This window comes from Pseudorca crassidens, chromosome 1 (genome assembly GCF_039906515.1).
Source record: "Pseudorca crassidens isolate mPseCra1 chromosome 1, mPseCra1.hap1, whole genome shotgun sequence".
In the NCBI taxonomy this organism is placed as follows: Eukaryota; Metazoa; Chordata; class Mammalia; order Artiodactyla; family Delphinidae; genus Pseudorca; species Pseudorca crassidens.
In genome coordinates, this window is record NC_090296.1 from 11,076,296 (window position 1) to 11,101,299 (window position 25,004).

Here is a 25,004-nt window from a genome sequence, read left to right on the forward strand (position 1 = left end):
ACTAATCATTTCTTAACTGGACTGTTTGTAAGAGTTCTGTATAGGGCTTCCCTGGTGGCGCAGTGGTTGAGAGTCCGCCTGCCGATGCAGGGGACACGGGTTCATGCCCCGGTCCGGGAAGATCCCACATGCCACGGAGCGGCTGGGCCCGTGAGCATGGCCGCTGGGCCTGCGCGTCCGGAGCCTGTGCTCCGCAACGGGAGTGGCCACAACTGTGAGAGGCCCGCGTACAGCAAAAAAAAAAAAAAAAAAAAAAAGAGTTCTGTATCATCGAGTCGTAAGAGTTCTTTATATATTCTGGATATAAGCTTGATATATGTATTGTGAGTATCAGTAGTTTTCCATTCTGGACTTGACTCGTTTTAAAGAGTAAACAGATTTTTTTAATATGAAGTCTAATTATCACATTTTTCTTTCATAGTTCATGATTTTTATCTAAACAATCCTTGCCTACCCCAAAGCCGCAGAGATTTTCTCCTATACTTTCTCCAAGAAGTTTATAGTTTTTTTTTTAAATTTATTAATTAATTTATTTTTGGCTGTGTTGGGTCTTCGTTGCTGCACTCGGGCTTTCTCTAGTTGCAGCAAGCGGGGGCTACTCTTCGTTGCAGTGTGCAGGCTTCTCATTGTGGTGGCTTCTCTTTGTTGTGGAGCACGGGCTCTAGGCGTGCAGGCTTCAGTAGTTTGGGCACGCAGGCTCAGTAGTTGTGGCTCGGGGGCTCTAGGGCGCAGGCTCAGTAGTTGTGGCGCACGGGCTTAGTTGCTCCACAGCATGCGGCATCTTCCCAGACCAGGGCTCGAACCCGTGTCCCCTGCATTGGCAGGCGGATTCTTAACCACTGCGCCACGAGGGAAGTCCCAAGTTTATAGTTTTAGCTTTTATATTTAGGTTTATTATAGATTTCAAGTTAGTCGTTGTGTATGGTGAGAGGTGAGAATCGATGTTCAATTTTTTTCTCTTATGAATATCCAGTTATCCCAGTATCATGTTTTGAAAAGACTTTCCTTTCCTCATTAAATTGCTTTGACACTCTATTGAAAAATCAATCCACCATATTCTGTTTCTGGATTCTCTCTTCTCTTCCACTGATACATGTCTATCCTTTTACCAACATTACATTCTTTTGATTACTGTAGTTTTATTATGTCTTGAAAACAGGTAATGCACAGTCTTTGTCATTTTTTTTTTTTTAGACTGCTTTGGCTCTTCTAGGTCACTTGCATTTTCATATAAAGTTTAGAATGAGCTTCTACAAAACAGCACAATTTTGGTCGAGACTGCATTGAATTGCTAGATCAACTTGGGGAGAATTGACATTTTAACAATATTAACAATATTGAGCCTTCCAATTCATGAATATGGTATATATCTGTTTTTAAAAATTTCTCTCAACATTGTTTTATGGTTTTTCAGTGTAGAGTATAGAGTTTTCAGTGTAGGTCTTGTACATTTTTTGTTAAAATAAATAAGTGGAATTTTAAAATTTCATTTAAAAATTTCAAAGTTTTAAATTGAAATTTTCATTTTCTAACTATCTTTTGCTAGTATACAAAAACACAATTGATTTTTGTATGTTAACCTTGTATCCTGAAACATCCTTAAATCCATTTACTAGTTCTAATAGCTGTTTTGTAAATTACTGAAGATTTTCTGTGTAAACAACGATGTCATCTACAAATAGAAAACATTTTACTTCTTCCTTTCAGATCTTTAGACCTTTTAGGTTTTTGTCTTCTTGCCTTATTTCAATGGCTAGAACCTCCAGTAGACTGAATAAAAGTGATGAAAACTATCCTTGCCAGCTGTTACCATAGGGGGACAGCATTCAATATCTACCATTAAGTATGATGTTAGCTATAGGTTTTTCTTTCATACATGCCCTTTAACAGATTAAGGAAGTTTCCTTCATCCCTAGCTTCCTGAGAGTTTTTAATCATGAATGGATGCTGAATTTTGCCACATATTGTAATGGGAGGATTTTCAGGTTATCTTGTTTAGTATATCACCATACTTAGAAGTCTGGTCAACTTTTTCAAAAGTATGTTCTTTCTTTCCGATCTTAGTGCTGTATGTTCTTCCCCTCTAATACTGAAGGATCATTTTGTAGATCCCAAGTCTGTTTTTCTTTTCTCTTTAGTCATCCCTGTACAAGGAGAAGTCTATTCAGCACACTTGTTTTCTTGTAATGATTGTGTATGACCTCTTCATAATACTATTCACTATTAATCTGACAGACTAAGAATTGTCCTCTTTGATCCTAAACTGGTGCACAATCCACGGTGGCTTTCCAGTGTTTTGAAGCTTTTATTTCATATGGATACGCTAGCTTGAGAAGAATCTCTTCATTTTGCTTCCTGATCATCTTACTAATAAATAATTGTGCTCAATTCTGGTTAAACTTAAATGGTCAGTAAATCTTCCCTTGCTAGCCACAGCAAACACAAAATTACAAACCCAATTCTGTTCTGTTCTTGGGCCTCTTCCCAGCACATCTCAATCCCAAATGCCTTAGGAACATTAACTCCCAGAGCAGTAGTATCAAACCGGTGCCAATCTCTGAAGTTTTCTCTTCCTGATTCCTTTCACCTATCTCAGGGCCTCATCTAGCCTTGACCATAAGAAAATTGCTCTTGGTAACCATCAGATCTTAACAATATTCCTAATTTTCAATGCTGAAAGAAAAAAGCCTGTGTACCTCTCTTTAGTTTTATGTATTTTTCAAAGGGAGAATAAAGAATATGAATCAGATCTTAGTAATTTTCAGCCAGCATAACACAAAAGTCCTATAATTATGTCTTTAATAATATGTAAGAACTCAAAATTAAATAAATATTATACAACCAAGCATTCTAACTTAACAAGTGCATTCTAACTTAACAAGCTAGGTAGATTCTTTCTAGTTTTACCTTTATAAATTAATCCTTAAGCAATAATCATATATTAATTTTCAGAAGACCCATATCCACTGTGTCAAAATTTCAGTGACAAAAAAAAAAAAAACAGAATACAAAAAGACAACAGCATATTCTCCTAATAGGTTCTGATCTTGGTTAAGGGGCACAGATCTGGGCAAGACTGAATTAATTATGGTCCACAATGATCCAGAGTCAGCCTAGCCTTAGAAGACCTAACAGAAGGAAGGAAGCTGGTTCTGAGATCAAGGTTAAGGAACTGATTACTCTGTTGAAATGTTAAGCTTCCACACAACACTTAAATCCTGCTCAGCAAGGGTGGATGCAGGACAGAGGACACTACTGTACCCTCAATCTGTATGACATTCTAAAGTCTTTCTAAAGCCTTCAATATTGGCCCAGATTTTTTTTTAATTAGCAATTTTAATGGCAACAACCTGATTGTCCTTGCTTGTGAAACAAAGAACCAGGAGAAATCACTGCAATTTCTAGTAAAACTGAGAGGTTCCAAAGTTTTTTGTACCGATTTAGGATACTTGAAAAAAAAAACCTGTTTCCCAAGATGGTTTTTAGATAAAATTCCCTTTAAAATCATACTTATACCTTGACGTGAGAGTAGTTTTTACAGGTGAAGAGAAGAGACTGCCCTATCCCTCTCCTTCCTGAGCTTCACACACTCAGAAGACAAGGAGACCTACAAAGCAGACACTGGAAGGGCAGAGCCGCACAGGAGACAGACTTCCACTGAGTAATTTCATCTGAAATGACCCAGTAACACAGCTGCCAGCTAAAAGATACGGTACAGCTATAGTCTGAGGATGGTATATTCTATTCAAAACACGGACAATTTTCCCTTCCTGGATCTAGGGGTTCGGAGTGATAAGTAAGTAACTAAGGTAAAAAGGAAAGAAATTAACATTAACCCACCATACTAAACATCTTCACTTTTATCTCTTTTAACATAAACACATCAGAAAGTACTTACTATGATCATTTTTAAAGATCATATAAAGTTTAGCCCTTTAAAAGCATGCTTTCGTGGAATACAGAACAGGATACACATGTCTGACAATCCAGAAATAAAACTGTGACAAAAGGAATTGAAAGTATACTTACCCAATGCCCTGAGCTATATTTTCTAATTGCCGACACATACAAGATCGAACTTCGTACTCTACATCTTGACAGAGTGATTTTACCAAGGGAAGAATTTCTCTTTTAATGCTTGGAGAGAGAGGAAAGAAACATGCAAATGGGTGAGTATTTTAGAATAATTAATATTTTCAAAAAATTATCCTCAAAATCTTAGCTTAATAATAACAAACATACCTTAATAAAGAACTTTATTATTTACAATGTATATTTACATGTTATTACATTTGGATGTTAACAGCTACTTTTAAATCATGTATATGACTGAGTCTTTTTAAATAATGGTTAATTTGTAATTGGCAGCTAAAACATCTTAGCTACGATAAAAGGCTATAGGCAAGTGGACTGATTCTAGCAACCCTCAACCAAAATATTCGTCAATTTTATATCTTACTCTTGTGTCATAATTACACAACATTCCATTCTTTCCACTTGGTATTTATCATCTGGGCAGAGTGTAGCATATAAATTGTAAACATTCTCTATAAAACCTCAAAGTAAGATAAATTATTCAAGATAATGAATTCATAGCAATGATGGAAAAAAGCTGATGGAAAAAAGCAGAAATCTATCTCTATGTCAATGTTCACCAATTTTTGAAGTCTGTAAGATAATTTTATTTTATCCTCAAAACTACACAAGGTATGTGACAGAGATGACTAAGATGGGAAATAGAAAAAAAGTTACCCTTATTGATTTTGAAAGGCCATATCAAGAAGAAATGCCTCTGAATAAGTAGACTCCCGAGAATTCTATATTCTGTAAATTTAAATCAGCTAAACTGTAAACAGTATGGAATAATACAAATCTAATATAATTATTAATAATATAGTCATTATACATTTTAAATCAATTTAATAAAGTAGACAAAAATTATATACAAATACTCACGCAAGGGCATCAAATTTGTTGGTCAATTTTCCTAAAATTTTACAACTAACTAAACGAGACTGGACTGTTTGGGAAAGTTGTGCCTTGGAAACAAGTGGATTCAAAATCTAAAGAGAAAAGATTTAGAGAACAAATTCACAACATTTTATATATCCTTGACACTAATGTCAGCTATTTTCTTCAAAGACTATTTTAATGTTCTAAACGTTTTTATAGAAGCGCAATTACATTTTGAGGTGCATGTTTGTTCATCACCTGGATCTCATTTTATTTGCCTTCTTGGATTATTAAGGCAAAGATGATGATAAATTATGCATTCAAAAACAATTAGGCACCGGGCTTCCCTGGTGGCGCAGTGGTTGAGAGTCCGCCTGCCGATGCAGGGGACACGGGTTCGTGCCCCGGTCCGGGAAGATCCCACATGCCGCAGAGCGGCTGGGCCCGTGAGCCATGGCCGCTGAGCCTGCGCGTCCGGAGTCTGTGCTCCGCAACGGGAGAGGCCACAGCAGTGAGAGGCCCGCGTACCGCAAAAAAAAAAACACCAATTAGGCACCAAAAGAATTGAATTAAAGCTTATGGTGAATTCTCTAATGATCTGTTTGTGCATATAGTTGTGAAATATACATTTTTCAAAAGAAAAAAAGCAAGTTAATTATTAGATACCCTGAAATTTGTTTTTGTTCCATATAATTTTTACATTTGTCCTGAAGCAAGCAAAACATTATAACTTCAAAAAGATTCTATTAAGGTAATTCTGTCATTTGAATACAACAGCCCAACTCTGATACTGTATTGTGTATGTCCTGGGCACTCGAACTCAACAGCACGACAGACTGTAAAGAATTATGAAGATCAGTCCCTGATTCTGGTCCCAGCTATTTAATTTGTCTAAGTAATCCTGCTATTTCTCATCCCAAGGTTTCTCATCTACTTAAAATGGAGATCAGAATACTAGGTGGTACTATGATCCCCCCAAGTTCTAACTATAACTTTAATCAAAGGGTCAACTTTTTTCCTCTCAACAGAGTAGCCAGAATTACTGAATGCATAACGATAAATATAATTTAAAAGTCAAAGATCTGAAATAAAAGGCATATTTAAAAATCTTAAAAATCACGTTAAATAATATGCGACATTCTAGAGTAAAAACTGCATGCTACCATGATGCACCACTAATCAAAAAGTATAAATATGTCAACATTACGTTCAATTTTTTTTTTTTAATTTTTTTATTTACTTTTTTTTTTTGCGGTATGCGGGCCTCTCACTGTTGTGGCCTCTCCCGTTGCAGAGCACAGGTTCCGGACACGCAGGCTCAGTGGCCATGGCTCACGGGCCCAGCCGCTCCGTGGCATGTGGGATCTTCCCGGACCGGGGCACGAACCCGTGTCCCCTGCATCGGCAGGCGGACTCTCAACCACTGCGCCACCAGGGAAGCCCTTATGTTCAATATTTAAATATGTGTAATCATCTAGATGTTTGGCATCAAGTATACAAACATCCTTATAACTGGGTAGATCTTCCCATTTTCTAGCAAGTGTTTTGGCACTGAGCTAGGGCCATAATCTGTACGAGGGTAAAGAAGGGGCAATGACACTTAATGAAATCCACAGAGGACATTTTATTGACTGATAACTCTTTTTCAACAGGACATGTTTGAAAGGAAATTCATATAGAAATAAGGTTCAAAGAATGAAAAATCATTTGTTTAAAGAATAAATTTCCTAATTTTCCTGTTCTCTCATCTGAATTTGCTAAAACTTTTAGAGAAGGGTCTGTTGAACAATATTGAACATTAAAAAGCAAACAACAAATTGGTAACATTATTTACAACAAATATAACAAAGGATTGGCAACCCTGACAGATAAACAGCACATAAAAACAGTGATCAAAGGCTATGATCAGACAATTCCAAGAGAACAGAGGTGAAATATAATAACATATGAGAAAATATTCAACAGCATAATAATCAAAAAATGTCCAATGAAAATGTAATTCCATATCTGGCCCAACAAATTTAACTGGAATGCTATTGCTGATGAAAGCCCAGGGAAACAGGCATTTTCTCATATTACTTAGTCAAGAGCCTTAAGAATATTAATGCCCTCTAACCTAGTAATTCGACTTTTTTGGAAGTTACAGTTAAGGAAATTATCTGAAAAACAGGAAAAGCTCCACAGAGATGTTCATTATTGCCTTACTTTGATAATAAAACACTGAAAACAGGCTTAAATGTTTAATAAGTAAGTAAAATATTTGTAGCTACTACCAAATGAGAAATATGAGAAAATAATAAGGAAAATAAAGCTAAGTGAAAAACCACCATATATAAATTCAATATGATCACTAACACAGCAAATAGCACCATACACAGGGGAAAAAATCTGAAATGAAAATACATCAGAATGTTAGAAGTAGCTAAGTACAGAACCATGATTTTTCTTCCTTCTATATTTTGTACTACCCAAATTTTCTGTAATGAATATGTGCTGCTTTCAGAGTAGGAGATAACTTTATTCTTTTTTGAAATACCGTTTCTATCAAAAACGAAAACAACAAAAACCTTAGAGTGACTTAAGTACTAGAATTTACAAAAAGAAAAAAAAGTATTACCTCATGCCTTAGGGTTTCTTTGGGCAATACTTCTATCACAGACAGAAGAGTTTCCAGCCATGCGTTGCTGACACCTGATTGACAAAGATAAAACATGCCAACTTAACTATCTCACTCACAAATTCAGTTTCAACTTAGCCACTAATATTTACAATAGTATTTAACGGTAAAATGGCAATAATTATTTTTATTACTATTATGAGAAGTTTCTCTATTTTTCTGTCTTAGCCAATATCTGGAAAACATTTATATCTTTAAAAATAATACTGAGGGTCTATCTTTAACCCAAAGTGTGCATTTTTCTTGTACTACAATACTATAACATAAATGTTGCAAAAGAAACAAATCTAAGAAAAAAGTATAAATCATAAGATGAACTAATGGGTCTTCAGGCTTCAAGGGCACTGAATTGTGCAGTTTTTGTACAAAAATAGTCATCGCTATTTTTAGTCACACCACTGATCAACTCTTAGGCAGCACAGTCTCATTCAGTTATGGTCATCGGCCTAACACAATTCAAATAACATCACAGCCACATACAAGAAACTACAAGTACATATACGATTAAGCACGTCAGGCCCCTGACCTGCGTCCCTGTGCTCCAGATGCAGTAGAATGACTTGGAGGAAGGAGTGCGCATATGTATGAATCGACACTGATTCTTCCTGTAGAATGGTCAAAAATGATACCGCAGCTGTTAACTGCATTTCCACTCCTGCAACACGCAGGACCTCCTGTATAATCAGAAAGAGTGTGCTATTATATAGATGAGAAATCAGAAATTATAATTTTTTAAAAATCCAAGCTCATAGAAACCAAACATAGTCATATTGCACAAAATAACTATATGACCTTTAAGGATATGTACTTCCTTTTATTACTTTAAGAAAACTATATTAATCTGCTCCTGATTGTTTAACTTATTAGGCCACATAACGTTTATATCTATTGGGTTGGCCAAAAAGTTCGTTCAGGGCTTTCTGTAACAGCATATATATATATATATATATATATATATATATATATATATATATATATTCAATATATATAATTTTTTTTTTGGCCATGCCACGTGGCATGTGGGATCTTAGTTACCCAACCAGGAATGGAACCGGCACCGCCTGCGTGGAAGCGCAGAGTTTAACAACTGAACCGCCAGGGAAGTCCCTGGACCACATAAAGTTTAAACGTCTCAGGATTTATGAAATAACACTCCATTGCTTTATTGCATAAAAATTATAAAAAGTACATAAACATTTAGATACTAGAATAGTCATTTTTAATAGATCTCAATTTCTATTTTGCTCTTCGTACTGTACAGTTTTCCATTCCCACCTACAATAATGTCAAAGCTCAATCACATGTGTTTTTATTACTTGTATTTCTGCTTCAAAAAATAAATATTATGCATTCCACTATAAAAAAGGAATGCACTTAAGATTGTGCAAACGTATTTTCCCCTTTAAACAAGTGACAAGAACACAAATTACTACCAAGTAAACTGTATTTTTAAAAAGGAATTTTTTTAAATATAAGAATGTTTTTAAAAATTAATTATATTCATAGCCATCTCCACTCACCTTTTAAAGTCAAAGCCTACATTAGAATAGTTAAACACATCAAAGAGTCAAAAAAAAACCCTATCTTTCATATAAACCTCACCAAAGATATCACCTATACTTCTCCAGAAGACTGTGTGGGTATGCATAATGCAAAGGCAGCTAAAAGTCTTACTTTGTTTAATCAATTGTGGCAACTACTGGAATTTCCCTTGTATGCCTATTTTATAACTAATAGAGTAAAGTTGGTAGAACAAGGTGGAACTTGCAACCATAAAACAAAGTTTCATATCTGTGATCTTAGGAAAATTGGTCTTTCTGTATTATTTCCTAATATATAAAATGTAAATTATGGCTTCATCTTCTTAGAGATTTAATTGAAATCATTTAAATAGCACTTTTATGGCTTACCAACTTGTGCAAACTGAGCATTTACATAATGACCATTGTACATCCAACTGTCTCCTCTCCACTACCCTTGGATATCTGGTGGGAATCTCATCATCTGAACTGACCTCTCCCCAAAACTGGCTCTTCCTCCCACCTTCTGCTAAACAATCAATGACAACTCTGCCCTCCCAGCTTTCCACCCAGAAACTTCGGGGTCATCCTTAACTCCTCTCAGTCCCTCGCTTACCGTAATCAAATGACCAGTCAATCCTGATCCAAAATCTGACCACCTATCACCTCCACGGCTACCACTCTGATCCAAGCCACCATCATCTCCCGCCTGAATTACTCTAATAACCTGCTAACTAGTCCCTGATTCTATCACTGCCCCTCTACTACTTATTCTCTACAGCAGCCAGAGAGATTCTTTTTAAAAAGTCAGATCACGTCACTTTTCTGCTCAAAACTCTCCAGTGGCTTTCCAACGCACTCAAGGAAATGTCTAAACCTTTTCAATGACTTACAAAAATCTGTTCCCAATTCCCTCTTTTCCCAGATTTCCACATGGTTGCCTCCCTGATCTCTTTCAAGCCTCTATTCTAATGTCACCTTTTCAATGAGCCCTTCCCTGATGACCCTATTTTAAACAGAAAGCCACCCCCTTGCGCCAGCCCTCGCCATGACCCGACGGGTTTATCATCTCCATTGTCCAACATACAACAAGTCCATCCGTTTATGGTCTACCTCCCACATCTAGAACATAAGCTTCATGACTGCACAATTTTTTGTCTGTTTTGTTCACTACCGTATCCCCAACTCCTACAGCACATGGCAGGCGTTCAGTAAGTAATTGCTGGATGACTGAATATCTCTTACCCTTTCACCTAAACTTTCTGCTCTTGACGCTCTCTCCCTTCACACACTTTTTCCACATCTCCTAAAAGGTGGCTTCAAGAGATTTTGAAGTGAGTCCTAAAGATTAGGGATTGGTAGAATTAGACACAAGGCAAAGCAAAAATGGATCACATAGAAATGCATTCTCAATTCTCTTTCTGGCACGTCAATGAGGAGATATTCCTGCCATCTTCCACCCCAGTGTCTCTGCAACCGTGATTTAGACCATGTACCCAGAGCCCTTGATTCAGCGCGGTGGGACCACTGCCAGTCATCATGACATATATCATTCTACAGCAGAAGGAACAGACCCAGACTGTCAAGTATTTTGCTGAAAGCCAGCAAGCTTGTAATTGGCAACTCTAAGACTTAACCCTTTGTCTGCCTGATGCCGAAGCCAGGCAACAAATTCTTCTTCACAGACCCTGCACCTCCATTCACCATTTATTAAGGCGTGGCTTCCAACAACCTTAAGATCTGGCAGTGGCTTTACTGTGGCAGATGTTTATGTGGTGGGGTTAATTCCCAGAAAACTGATCCCGTATTAGGGTGGCTGATTTTTGTGCTGTTTGTTTAAAACTTTTGTATCATACACACAAATGTCATTTTACAAGTTTTTTCAATCACCAGTCAATTATGTATCTTAAGAGTTCCTAGCTGAAAAGAAAAGGAGAAGGAACGATAAGGCATAAAGCAGAGCAGCAACTGGTCTCTGACATCAACCCTCCCACATCCCCCGGTTTTACTGTTTCCAAAACAAACATTTGTTCCACACTAACAATTCTGGATTTGGAAAACGCTTTTAGAAGATTTGATGTGGCCAGGATACATCACTTACAGGTTTCAGAAGGCATAGCTTTTCTTTAGAAACAGAGAGTGCTTTGCAAAGAAATATTTAAATAAATTGTGAGGGCCACAATGTGCATTCCAGTTCACATGAGTCTGTTGTTTTATGTTCCAAGAGATGTAATTCTGCCCCTCTTAAAGTCATTAAAGTCCTGGGTTTTGTACGTATGCAAACTTTATGCAAAGGAAGAACATGAGAAGCTCTCCAACTTCATATCTTCTTACTGTATTACTTAGTCTTGACTGCCGCAGCAACATTTGCCCCAACTATTTTGCATTTAATTTTCGAAAAATCCTCAAGTCTTATCAGGATTTGGGTTTTTCTCTTGTTGTGCTGACTTCAACATCTGGGACTGTCCACTGTTAAGAAACCAGCACAGACTAAGAGATTTCATCACTGCTAAAATTCAACTGATTTCTAAACATAGTTTTCTGAAACAGAATACAATAAGAATTCGATACTTACCAGTTAGTGTTCTCCTCCACGGAGTCACACCCTCTGGACAAACATAGTGAGATCCATACTCTCTGGGTAAATAAGTGTGCATCCTCATGGACCTTGGAAGACACTGAAAAGTAAATTCCTCTGTTGCTTAAGTGCATGCCTTAACGCCAGTTACCATTCCTCTTACGTACTATCTACTACCGTATGGCTGGCATTCCAACTTGAATTCCTCAAAAATGAAATAAGACATTTTATAAATGAGTTAATGATACATTTCCGAATTTAAAAACCATTCCCACTCAAGGAAGGAAAATGTACTAGATGCTTCTGTGTTTAAATTCATTCTTAAGTTAGCATGAATGGTGCAAGAAAGCATTTTGTAAAACAATGTAATGTCCTTGCAGAGAGGGAAACCGCTGTCGCCAAGAAGCCCGCATTATAGTGCATCAAGAAGATCTTTCTCTTTACAATACACAACATAGAGAAGCCTAAATAAATCACTGGCTTACTCCGAAAGAGCAAAGATTTTGGGTTCATGCATGTGGAAACTAAACTTATTAGATAAAACTGGTAAACATATCTACCATAAATAGTGCTGATTAAACGTAAAGGAATCCTAAAATTACAAAGTATCTTTGTATATTTTTAGAGATAACATCACTGGTTATTTTGAAATTAAATAATACAGATTTATATATTAAAATACTAAAAACCTAGGACATATAAAATATCTGGGGTTTTGAGGGTCATAAGTGTGGGAATTTTTAGTACCTAACACTAATAGTGAACAACTCTTTTCACTATAAAATTACACTATTTATAAAAGACTTTACAACTGAATTAAATATGAATAATTGGAACATGCCAACTCTAAAGTGCCTTTAACAATTAACTACGGTATCTCGGTATCTCGCTCTCTTCCCTATCACTGACTGCCACGTTCCACACTTAAGTAAAGGGTGGAGAGAACTAGTTGAGAGCGCTGAAGATCAAAATCGGAGAGGGAAAATGAAGTGGAGGCAGCAGACAGGGATAAAAAGGTGTGTTTTACCCTTCTTTTAATGTGTGTTTCAGTGATTAGCAAGGTTCATGAGGAGGTACACATAAAATATCCCAAAGATCTCTTTGCAAACAGGAAATACCAATACCAATGGTAACTATCACGTGACTACCGCAAACATGCAATGAAGTATCCAGCCATGCAAAGTCACAAGGACACCAGAGGAAATCAATATATTTCAATACCATGGTTTTGAAACTGAACTTTGAGATGGACGACCCAGCCAAGTCATTTTTACACATAATAAATTAGAATCATGGGTAATTTAGGCTTGAAGTGTGAATAAAGTCATTTAAAACTTGCAAAGAAAGGATGTGCTTATCAAAGAAATAACTACTTAATGGACACAAGAGTTATAAATAACCATTTCAAATGATCCACTGTAGTCATATGTAATTAAACATTTTTTGAAAAAAATTAGAAACTGTTTTCGGGGGCGGGAGAGGCAGCACTGGAAAGAATGGCAAGTCTCTGTAAGCCAGTAACGCTTCCTTTCCTCTCTAGTCAGTCACAGTACTTTTCCCTTCCATCCTAATCTCCCTCTAATGTAGCCCAATGAAAATCTAATTCTGAAAATATAATTTTAATTTCATTCTCAACTATTTATTAAGTACCAACATCATACTAAGTATTCGGGGAAACTGGAGAAAAGTCAAAGACATGGTTCCCTACCTTTGAGGGACTGCTATTGATTATACACATTCAAATTTTGAACAAATAACCATTTAGTTGCATTCAAGGCACTGTGCTAGGAGCTGGAGACTTAGCAATGAGCATTGCTAACAATGTACCTGTTCATCCTGTAATTAAAAGTGTGGTGGGCTTCCCTGGTGGCGCAGTGGTTGAGAGTCCGCCTGCTGATGCAGGGGACGCGGGTTCGTGCCCCGGTCCGGGAAGATCCCACATGCCGCGGAGCGGCTGGGCCCGTGAGCCATGGCCGCTGAGCCTGCGCGTCCGGAGCCTGTGCTCCGCAACGGGAGAGGCCACAACAGTGAGAGGCCCGCGTACGGCAAAAAAAAAAAAAAGAAAAAAAGTGTGTTAAAATCTAAGGATAAGAAGTACAAGGTGCCATAGAGCATCCGCTGGGTGAACTCCTCTGAGGAAAGGGGACCACTGAGAAGTGACAACTGACCTTGTGAAGAGAAAGAGATAACTAGACAAAAGCTAGGATAAAGGAAGGCAGGAAAGCAAGCGGAGCAGGAAGGCAAGCATTCCCGGCACTGAGGAGTGAGGAGGAGGTCGGTAGATTCCAGGAGCTGAGAGAAGGTCAGTGTGCCTGGAGCACAGAGCGAAGGGGGTGGGGCAGAGGCTAGTGAAGCAGACAGAGCGCAAATCACATAGGGCCTTAGATGCATTAAGCAACAGAATATTCAAATTGTAGTTTTAAATGCTTTGAAATAGCATGCTGATTATAAAGTTGAAAAGGATTAGAAAGCAGGGAGGATGGAAAGGGAGGGAGGTAGTGGGTGAGGATCACTTGAACCCTCATAATAGCTTGGACTAGGGTGCAGGTAGTATTGCTGGAGAGAGGTGGGTGGATTCAATATTTAAAACATAAAATAAACAGGATTGTATAAACAAGTAGTAAAAGACAGGTGGTATCAAGGATGACTCACTCCCCACATCCCTGCTGGAAAGCCAGGTGGATAAGAAGGTTACCCATTAGGACAGGGGACTCTGGAGGGAGCCCAGATGTCGAGAGGAAATAGCAGGAGCTCAGTTCTGGACTCGCTAACTTTGAAGTGACGTTGACGCATCCGAGGAGAGAGTACAAACAGGGAATTGTATATACAGTTCTGATACTCTGAAAAGATCTGTTATAAATAAGAATTAATATAGAATAGATAAAATTTATATAGATGATATTTAAAGCCAAGGGTGTGTGGATAAGATTGCCTACAGAGCAAATATAGACCAAAAGTGGAGATCTGCTACTGCAAAACAATTTCATCCCAATAAAAAAAAAAAAGGGTGTTGAAGAATTCCAAGTTTAAAAAAGATCCATCATGAGTGTTTTGGCATAATATTTAATTTTAGGTTCTGGACTATTCCTGACACATCATTAGAAAATGATCAATCGATCTGTGTAGGGGTAGAGGTGATGACAGGGTATATGCAGGTATATAAAAAGAAATTATTTGGGATTAATATTGTTCTGAGATTAAATTAAGAAGGAAAAAAAAAAGGAAAGGGAACTTCCTCTTTCAGTAACAGCAGAGTAGGTAATTCTAATCAGCTCTTATGATGAGGATAATTTAAAAAGCCAGACAAAATATAAAAATCATCTGTACACAAAGGCATATGGAAACTAACAAGGTAGTGGAAAATTTTCGCATCCAAGATCTAAGAGACAATGGAAACCCAGAAAGGTAAGCATGTAATTTGGGGCCTGGTTTTCCCCTGGAAGCATTTGCTGATTCTAGAAAACGCTCCTGAGAGGATGAAAACTTAAGCAGCCTTTTTGACAGCCTTACTGAGGCACTGGTAAGCCCCTCGGGATAGGACAAGGGTAACCCTAAAGTAGCCCAGAGATCGGTTCAAGATGGCGGAGCAGAAGGACATGCGCTCACTCCCTCTTGCGAGAGCACCGGAATGACAGCTAACTGCTGAACAATCATCGACAGGAAGACACTGGAACTCACAAGAAAAGATACCCCACATCCACAGACAAAGGAGAAGCCACAGTGAGACGGCAGGAGGGGCGCAATCACAATAAAACCAAATCCCATAACTGCTGGGTAGGTGACTCACAGACTGGAGAACACTTATACCACAGAAGTCCACCCACTGGGATGAAGGTGCTGAGCCCCACGTCAGGCTTCCCAACCTGGGGGTCCAGCAACGGGAGGAGGAATTCCTAGAGAATCAGACTTTGAAGGCTAGTGGGATTTGACTGCAGGACTTCGATGGAACTGGGGGAAACACAGACTCCACTCTTGGAGGGCACACACAAAGTAGTGTGCACATCAGGACCCAGGCGAAGGAGCAGTGACCCCACAGGAGACTGAACCAGACCTACCTGCTACTGTTGGAGGCTCTCCTGCAGAGGCGGGGGGTGGCTCTGGCTCACTGTGAGAACAAGGACACTGGCAGCAGAAGTTCTGGGAAGTACTGCTTGGCATGAGCCCTCCCAGAGTCCACCATTAGCCCCACCAATGAGCCCAGGTAGGCTCCAGGGTTGGGTCGCCTCAGGCCAAACAACCAACAGGGAGGGAGCCCAGCCCCACCCAACAGCAGACAAGAAGATTAAAGGCTTACTGAGCCCTGCCCACCAGAGCAACACCCAGCTTTACCCACCACCAGTCCCTCCCATCAGGAAACTTGCCTCATAGATAGCCTCATCCACCAGGGGGCAGACAGCAGAAGCAAGAACTACAATCCTGCAGCCTGTGACACAAAAGCCACATTCACAGAAAGACAGACAAGATGAAAAGGCAGAGGGCTATGTACCAGATGAAGGAACAAGACAAAAGCCCAGAAAAACAACTAAATGAAGTGGAGTTAGGCAACTTCCAGAAAAAGAATTCAGAATAATGATAGTGAAGATGATCCAGGACCTTGGAAAAAGAATGGAGGCAAAGATCGAGAAGATGCAAGAAATGTTTAACAAAGACCTAGAAGAATTAAAGAACAAACACCTCAAAGAATTAAAGAACAAACAAACAGAGATGAACAATACAATAACTGAAATGAAAAATACACTAGAAGGAATCAGTAGCAGAATAACTGAGGCAGAAGAATGGATAAGTGACTTAGAAGACAGAATGGTGGAATTCACTGCCGCAGAACAGAATAATGAAAAAAGAATGAAAAGAAATGAAGACAACCTTAAGAGACCTCTGGGACAACATTAAACACAACAACATTCGCATTATAGGGGTCCCAGAAGGAGAAGAGAGAGAGAAAGGACCTGAGAAAATATCTGAAGAGATTTTGGTCGAAAACTTCCCTAACATGGGAAAAGAAATAGCCACCCAAGTCCAGGAATCGCAGAGAGCCCCAGGCACGATAAACCCAAGGAGAAACATGCCGAGACACCTAGTAATCAAACTGACAAAAATTAAAGACAAAGAAGAGTTATTGAATGCAACAAGGGAAAAATGACAAATAACATAAAAGGGAACTCCCATAACATTAACAGCTGATTTCTCAGCAGGAACTCTACAAGCCAGAAGGGAGTGGCACCATATATTTAAAGTGATGAAAGGAAAGACCTACAACCAAGGTTACTCTACCTGGCAAGGATCTCATTCAGATTCAATGGAGAAATCAAAAGCTTTACAGGCAGGCAAAAGCTAAGGGAATTCAGCACCACCAAAGCAGCTCTATAACAAATGCTAAAGGAACTTCTCTAAGTGGGAAACACAAGGGAAGAAAAGGACCTACAAAAGCAAACCCATAACAATTAAGAAAATGGTAAGTAACATACATATCAATAATTACCCTAAACGTGAATGGATTAAATGCTCCAACCAAAAGACACAGGCTCGCTGAATGGATACAAAAACAGACCCACATATATGCTGTCTACAATAGATCCACTTCAGACCTAGGAACACATACAGACTGAAAGCGAGGGGATGGAAAAGATATTCCTTGCAAATGGAAATCACAAGACAGCTGGAGTAGCAACACTCATATCAGATAAAATAGACTTTAAAATAAAGAATGTTACAAGAGACAAGGAAGGACACTACATAATGATCAAGGGATCAATCCAAGAAGAAGATATAACAATTATAAACATATATGCACCCAACACAGGAGCACCTCAATACATAAGGCAACTACTAACAGCTATAAAAGAGGAAATCGACAGTAACACAGTAATAGTGAGGGACTTTAACACCTCATTTACACCAATGGACAGATCATCCAGACAGAAAATTAATAAGGAAACACAAGCTTTAAATGACACAATAGACCAGATAGATTTAATTGCTATTTATAGGACATTCCATTCAAAAACAGCAGATTACACTTCCTTCTCAAGTGCACATGGAACATTCTCCAGGACAGATCCCATCTTGGGTCACAAATCAAACTTCGGTAAATTTAAGAAAATTGAAATCATATCAAGCATCTTTTGCGACCACAAGGCTATGAGATTAGAAATCAATTACAGGGAAAATAAATGTAAAAAACACCAATACATGAAGGCTAAACAATATGCAACTAAATAACCAAGAGATGACTGAAAATCAAAGAGGAAATCAAAAAATACCTAGAGACAAATTACAACGAAAACACGACAATCTAAAACCTATGGGATACGGCAAAAGCAGTTGAAAGAGGGAAGCTTATAGCAAGCAATACAAGCCTACCTCAAGAAACAACAAACATCTCAAATAAACAATCTAACCTTACACCTAAAGAAACTAGACAAAGAAGAACAAACAAAACCCAAAGTTACTAGAAGGAAAGAAATCATAAAGATCAGAGCAGAAATAAATGAAATAGAAACAAAGAAAACAATAGCAAAGATCAATAAAACTAAAGGCTGGTTCTTTGAGAAGATAAACAAAATTGATAAACCATTAGTCACACTCATCAAGAAAAAAAAGGGAGAGAACTCAAATCAATAAAATTAAAAATGAAAAAGGAAAAGTTACAACGGACACCACAGAAATACAAAGCATGCTAAGAGACTACTACAAGCAACTCTATGCCAATAAAATGGACAACCTGGAAGAAATGGACAAATTCTTAGAAAGGTATAAGCTTCCAAGACTGAACCAGGAAGAATAGAAAATATGAACAGACCAATCACAAGTAATGAAATTGAAACTGTTATTAAAATCTTCCAACAAACAAAAGTCTAGGACCAGATGGCTTCACAGGTGAATTCTATCAAACATTTAGAGAAAAGCTAACACCCATCCTTCTCAAAGTCTTCCAAAATACTGCAGAGGAAGGAACACTCCTAAACTCATTCTAAGAGGCCACCATCACCCTGATAACAAAACCAGACAAAGACACTACTGAAAAAGAAAATTACAGACCAGTATCACTGATGAATATAGATGCAAAAATCCTCAACAAAATACTAGCAAACAGAATCCAACAATACATTAAAAGGACCATACACCATGATCAAGTGGGATTTATCCCAGGGATGCAAGGATTCTTCAATATACACAAATCAATCAATGGGATACACCACATTAACAAACTGAAGAATAAAACCATATGATCATCTCAATAGATGCAGAAAAGGCTTTTGACAAAATTCAATACCCATTTATGATAAAAACTCTCCAGAAAGTGCACATAGAGGGAACCTACCTCAACATAATAAAGGCCATATATGACAAACCCACAGCAAACATCATTCTCAATGGTGAAAAACTGAAAGCATTTCCTCTAAGATCAGGAACAAGACAAGGATGTCCATTCTCGCCACTATTTAACACAGTTTTGGAAGGCCTAGCCCTGGCAATCAGAGAAGAGAAAGAAAAAAAAGAAATAAAAGAAATACAAATTGGAAAAGAAGAAGTAAAACTGTCACTGTTTGCAGATGACATGATACTTTACATAGAGAATCCTAAAGATGCCACCAGAAAACTACTAGAGCTAATCAATGAATCTGGTAAAGTAGCAGGATACAAAATTAATGCACAGAAATCTCTTGCATTCCTTTATACTAATGATGAAAAATCTGAAACAGAAATTAGGGAAACACTCCCATTTACCACTGCAACAAAAAGATTAAAATACCTAGGAGTAAACCTACCTAGGGAGACCAAAGACCTGTTCTCAGAAAACTATAAGACACTGATGAAGGAAATTAAAGATGATACAAACAGATGGAGAGATATACCATGTTCTTGGACTGGAAAAATAAATATTGTGAAAATGACTATACTACCCAAAGCATCTACAGATTCAATGCAATCCTTATCAAATTACCAATGGCATTTTTTACAGAACTAGAACAAAAAATCTTAAAATTTGTATGGAGACACAAAAGACCCCAAATAGCCAAAGCAGTATTGAGGGAAACAAAAGAGCTAGGGGAATCACACTTCAGACTATACTACAAAGCCACAGTAATCAAGACAATATGGTACTGGCACAAAAACAGAAATATAGATCAATGGAACAGGATAGAAAGCCCAGAGATAAACTCACGCACCTATGGTCAACTAATCTATGACAAAGGAGGCAAGGATATACAACAGAGAATGACAGTCTCTTCAATAAGTGGTGTTGGAAAAACTGGACAGCTACATGTAAAAGAATGAAATTAGAACACTCCGTAACACCATACACAAAAATAAACTCAAAATGGATTAGAGACCTAAATGTAAGACTAGACACTAAAAACCCTTAGAGGAAACACAGGAAGAACACTCTTTGACATAAATCACAGCAAGAACTTTTTTGATCTACCTCCTAGAGTCATGGAAATAAAAACAAAAATAAACAAATGGGACCCAATGAGACTTAAAAGCTTTTGCAAAGCAAAGGAAACTATAAACAAGACGAAAAGACAACCCTCAGAATGGGAGAAAACATTTGCAAATGAATCAACGGACAAAGGATTAATCTCCAAAATATAAAAACAGCTCATGCAGCTCAATATCAAAAAAACAAACAACCCAATCCAAAAATGGGCAGAAGACCTAAACAGACATTTCTCCAAAGAAGACATACAGATGGCCAAGAAGCACATGAAAAGCTGCTCAACATCACTAATTATTAGACAAATGCAAATCAAAACTACAATGAGGTATCACCTCACACCAGTTAGAATGGTTATCATCATAAAATCTACAAACAACAAATGCTGGAGAGGGTGTGGAGAAAAGAGAACTCTCTTGCACCACTGGTGGGAATGTAAACTGATACAGCCACTATGGACAACAGTATGAAGGTTCCTTAGAAAACTAAAAATAGAATTACCATATGACCCTGCAATCCCACTACCAGGCATATACCCAGAGAAAACCATAATTCAAAAAGACACATGCATCCCAATGATCATTGCAGCACTATATACAATAGTCAGGTCATGGAAGCAACCTAAATGCCCATCGACGAATGGATAAAGATGTGGTACATACATACAACGGAATATTACTCAGCCATAAAAAGGAACAAGACTGGGTCATTTGTAGAGACGTGGATGGATCTAGAGACTGTCATACAGAGTGAAGTAAGTCAGAAAGAGAAAAACAAATACCGTATATTAACGCATATATGTGGAACCTAGAAAAATGGTACAGATGAACCAGTTTGCAGGGCAGAAACAGAGACACAGATGTAGAGAACAAACGTATGGACACCAAGGGGGGAACGTGGCATGGAGAGGGGGTGGTGATGTGATGAATTGGGAGATGGGGATTGACATATATATGCTAATATGTATAAAATGGATAACTAATAAGAACCTGCTGTATAAAAAAAGAAAATTTAAAAAAATTTAAAAATAAATAAAGTAGCCCAGCCTTTGCAGAGAGAATAACCCAGTTTCAAGTCATCTGACTCATGAAACTGGATTAAGCGAGACTTTATTGCTAGTGCAGTTAAATGGCTGTCAGAAGAAAACATATTCCTTTCTAGAGGAAGATATTACCCTAGGTCTCAAACACTTCTATGAATAATTTGTCAAAGACAAGATCAAGCACACAATCAATAATATCCAGGCACACAAAGAGATAATATGAATGAGAACCAGAAGATGCAACAGGAAATAGAAAAGTTCCAAAAGGAGCCCCAGGTATTGGTGCTCTCTGATACATCCCTGGTTCAAAAGAATAAAAGATACAATTGAGAATTTTGACAGAAAAATCAGATACTTTTTAAAAAGGATATGGCGGATTTTTTCAAGAGCTAAACAGAAATTCCAGACCAGAAAAATACAATAATCAAAAGCAACTTAGACACAGATGAATTAGTGAACTGAAACATGGGCCAAGATAACACTGAGAATGAATCACAAAGAGAAAAGGATGGAAAAGAAGATAAAGGACATAGAAGATACTATTAAAAGGTCAAATATATGTGAAATTGGAGTCCTCAAAGGAGAGAAAAGATTAAGCAGAGCATTATTTTAAAAGATAATGTCCGAGAATTTTCCAAATCTGACAAATTAAGCCAAAGATTCAAGAAGCCATACATGTGCTAGAAAGAAATCTCCATATAGATAGGCCAAAATCCTGTTCATAAAACATCTACTTACAAACAGCCCAATCAACAAATGAGTGGAAGATCTAAAGAGACATTTCTTCAAAGAAGACATACAGATGGCCAAGAGGCACAAGAAGACATGCTCAACATCACTAATTATTAGAGAAATGCAAATCAAAACTACAATGAGGTATCACCTCACACCGGTCAGAATGGCCATCATCAAAAAATCTACAAACAATAAATGCTGGAGAGGGTGTGGAGAAAAGAGAACCCTCCTACACCATTGGTGGGAAGGTAAATCAGTACAGCCACTATGGAGAACAGTATGGAAATTCCTTAAAAAACTAAAAATAGAGCTACCACATGATCCAGCAATCCCACTCCTGGGCATATATCTGAAGAAAACCATAATTTGAAAGGATACATGCACCTCAATGTTCATTGCAGCACTATTTACAATAGCCAGGTCATGGAAGCAACCTAAATGCCCATCAACAGAGGAATGGATAAAGAAGATGTGGTACACATATACAATGGAATATTACTCAGCCATAAAAAGAACAAAATAATGCCATTTGCAGTGACATGCATGGACCTAGAGATTGTCACACTGAGTGAAGTAAGTCAGACAGAGAAAGGCAAATATCATATGATATTGCTTATATGTGGAATCTAGAAAAATGGTACAAATGAACCCATTTACAAAACAGAAATTGAGTCACAGATGTAGAAAACAAATTTATGGTTACCAACGGGGAAAGGGATAAATTGGGATTGAAATATACACACTACTATATATAAAATAGGTAAGTAATAAGAATCTACAGTATAGCACATGGAACTCTATTCAATATTCTGTAATGACCTATATGCAAATAGAATCTAAAAAAGAGTGGATATATGTATATGTATATAGTTTCTGTATAGCAGAAACTAACACAACACTGTAAATCAACTGCATTACAATAAAAAATTAATTTAAAAAACTGAATGTGAAATACATTTTCAGGCCAAAAAAGAAAAACAGAATTTGTCACTAGCAGATTTGTACTAAAGGAAATACTAAGGGGTATTTTTCTTCAGGCAGAAGAAAAATGATTCCAAATGGAAACACTACAGGCAACAAAAAATGACAAATATGTGGGTAAATCTAAATAAATATTGATTATATAAAACAGTAATAACTGTGAGTCTTGAAATACATAAATAATTGAAATATCTGACAACAATAACACATAAATAAGAGCTCATATTATCAGAAAGAAGGTAAAAATACCAATGAACATTAAACTTCAGTAATGTGTCTTCGTTATAATCCCTGAGGTCACTAACAAAGGAAAAGTAAAGGAGAGTTCCAAGCTAACGGGAGGGGGCGTAAAGTAAAGTAATAAAACCACTTCATTAATTCAAGAAAAGGAAATAATTGACAAAAAAAGAACACCAAACAGAAAAAACAAATAAATAGTAAGATAATATATGCAATTAAAAGTAAATGGATGAAATGTTCTAATTAAAACAGAGTCAGATTGGATAAAAAATAGAACCCAAACATGTTGTTTACAAAATTAATCTAAAACATTAGGATAAACCACAGAGTGGAAGAAGATATTTCAATACATAACCAACAAAGGACTTGGATTCAGAATACATAAACATTAGTTTGTGGTATATTATATGGATATACCACAATTTGTTTATCCATTCACCTGTTGATGGCCATGTGGATTATTTTTCGTTTCGGCTATTACAAATAGAGTTGCAATGATATTACTGCAATAATTACAGTTGTAATTACTATTACAATTATATACAAGTATTTATATAAACACTTGCTTTAATTTCTCTTAATCCTTAGAAGTGAACTGGTTGAGTGATTCAATAGGTGTATGTTTAAACTTCTGAGAAACTGCCAAACTGTTTCCCTAAGTGGTTGTACAATTTTATTGATACATTTCCACCAACAGTGTATAAGAGTTTGAGTTGCTCCACATTCTTGCCTATACTTAGTATTATCAGGGTTTTCTTTAGTACATATACTCTAACAGGTGTATAAATTTATTTGCATTTATCTAATGACTAATGATACTGAACATCTTTCGTTTATTGGCTATCCACAAATCTTTGGTGAAGTATCAGTTTAAATGTCTTGTCTTTTTTTAAATTGGGTTGTTTATTACTGATTCTTGAGAGTTCTTTGTGTATTCTGAACACATATGCTTCATCACGTATGTGATTTATATTTTCTCCCATTCCATGACTTATTTTTCATTCTCTTAACTGCCTTCTGAAGAGCAAAAGCTTTACACTTTCATGAAATCAAATTTATCAAATTTTTCTTCTATGGATCATACTTTTAGTGTCATATATATAAAGAAATCTTTGTGTAACCCAAGGTCACAAAGATTTAGTCTTATGTTTTCTTCTAGAAGTTTTTACGATTTTAGTTTTTAACACTCAGGTTTATGATCTATTTGGGGTTAACTTCTGTATATGGTACAAAGTATGAACTTTTTTCTCAACTGACCCAGCACTATTTGTTGAAAGGACTATCGTCTCTGCAATGAATTGCCTTTGTACCTGTGTTAAAATCAACTGGGAACTTATCTATGGGCTTTTAAAAAATCTCTCCGTATCGCCCACTGATTTGTCTTTATACCAGTATTCATAGTCTTAACTGTTATGCTGTATATTAGGTCTCAAAATCAGGTAATAAAAGTCTTCCACCTTTCTCTTTTTCAAAATTGTTTTGGCTATTCTAAGTCCTTTGCATTTTCATATGAATTTTAGAATTCACTTACTTTCTACAACAGAAAAAACCCTAACCTGCTGGAATTATTATTTTGCATTAAATATATAGATTTATCTGAGAAGAACTGACATAATAATATTGAATCTTCTGATCCATGAACGTGGTGTATCTCCGTTCACTTCGTTCTTTTATTATTTCTCTCAGCAATGTTCTATAGTTTTCAGTATACAGGTCTTAACACATTTATCAGATTTATCCCTAAGTATTACATACTTTAATTGTTTAAGAAAAACTTCAATTTCCAATTGCTTATTGCTAGCGTGTAGAAATACAATTTATTCGTACATTTATCTTGT

The 25,004-nt window shown here is 37.0% G+C and overlaps 1 protein-coding gene across 7 annotated transcripts in view; it reads right to left on the reverse strand.

Moving 5' to 3' along the window:
• Positions 1-25,004, reverse strand: part of PPP4R4 (protein phosphatase 4 regulatory subunit 4) — a 120,229-nt gene that overhangs the window by 43,706 nt on the left and 51,519 nt on the right. For 4 of the 7 annotated variants that reach the window (XM_067726754.1, XM_067726744.1, XM_067726734.1 and 1 more), the window contains 4 exons: positions 8,157-8,304; positions 7,571-7,644; positions 4,957-5,063; positions 4,030-4,137 (listed from right to left, as the gene is read on the reverse strand). In XM_067726754.1, coding sequence (XP_067582855.1) covers positions 4,030-4,137; positions 4,957-5,063; positions 7,571-7,644; positions 8,157-8,304 — 437 coding nt within the window. Of the gene's footprint in view, positions 1-4,029; positions 4,138-4,956; positions 5,064-7,570; positions 7,645-8,156; positions 8,305-10,395; positions 10,492-11,251; positions 11,557-11,725; positions 11,829-13,555; positions 16,787-25,004 lie in introns of those variants that run through there. The other 3 variants (XM_067726777.1, XM_067726781.1, XM_067726771.1) reach the window with 3 other exon arrangements.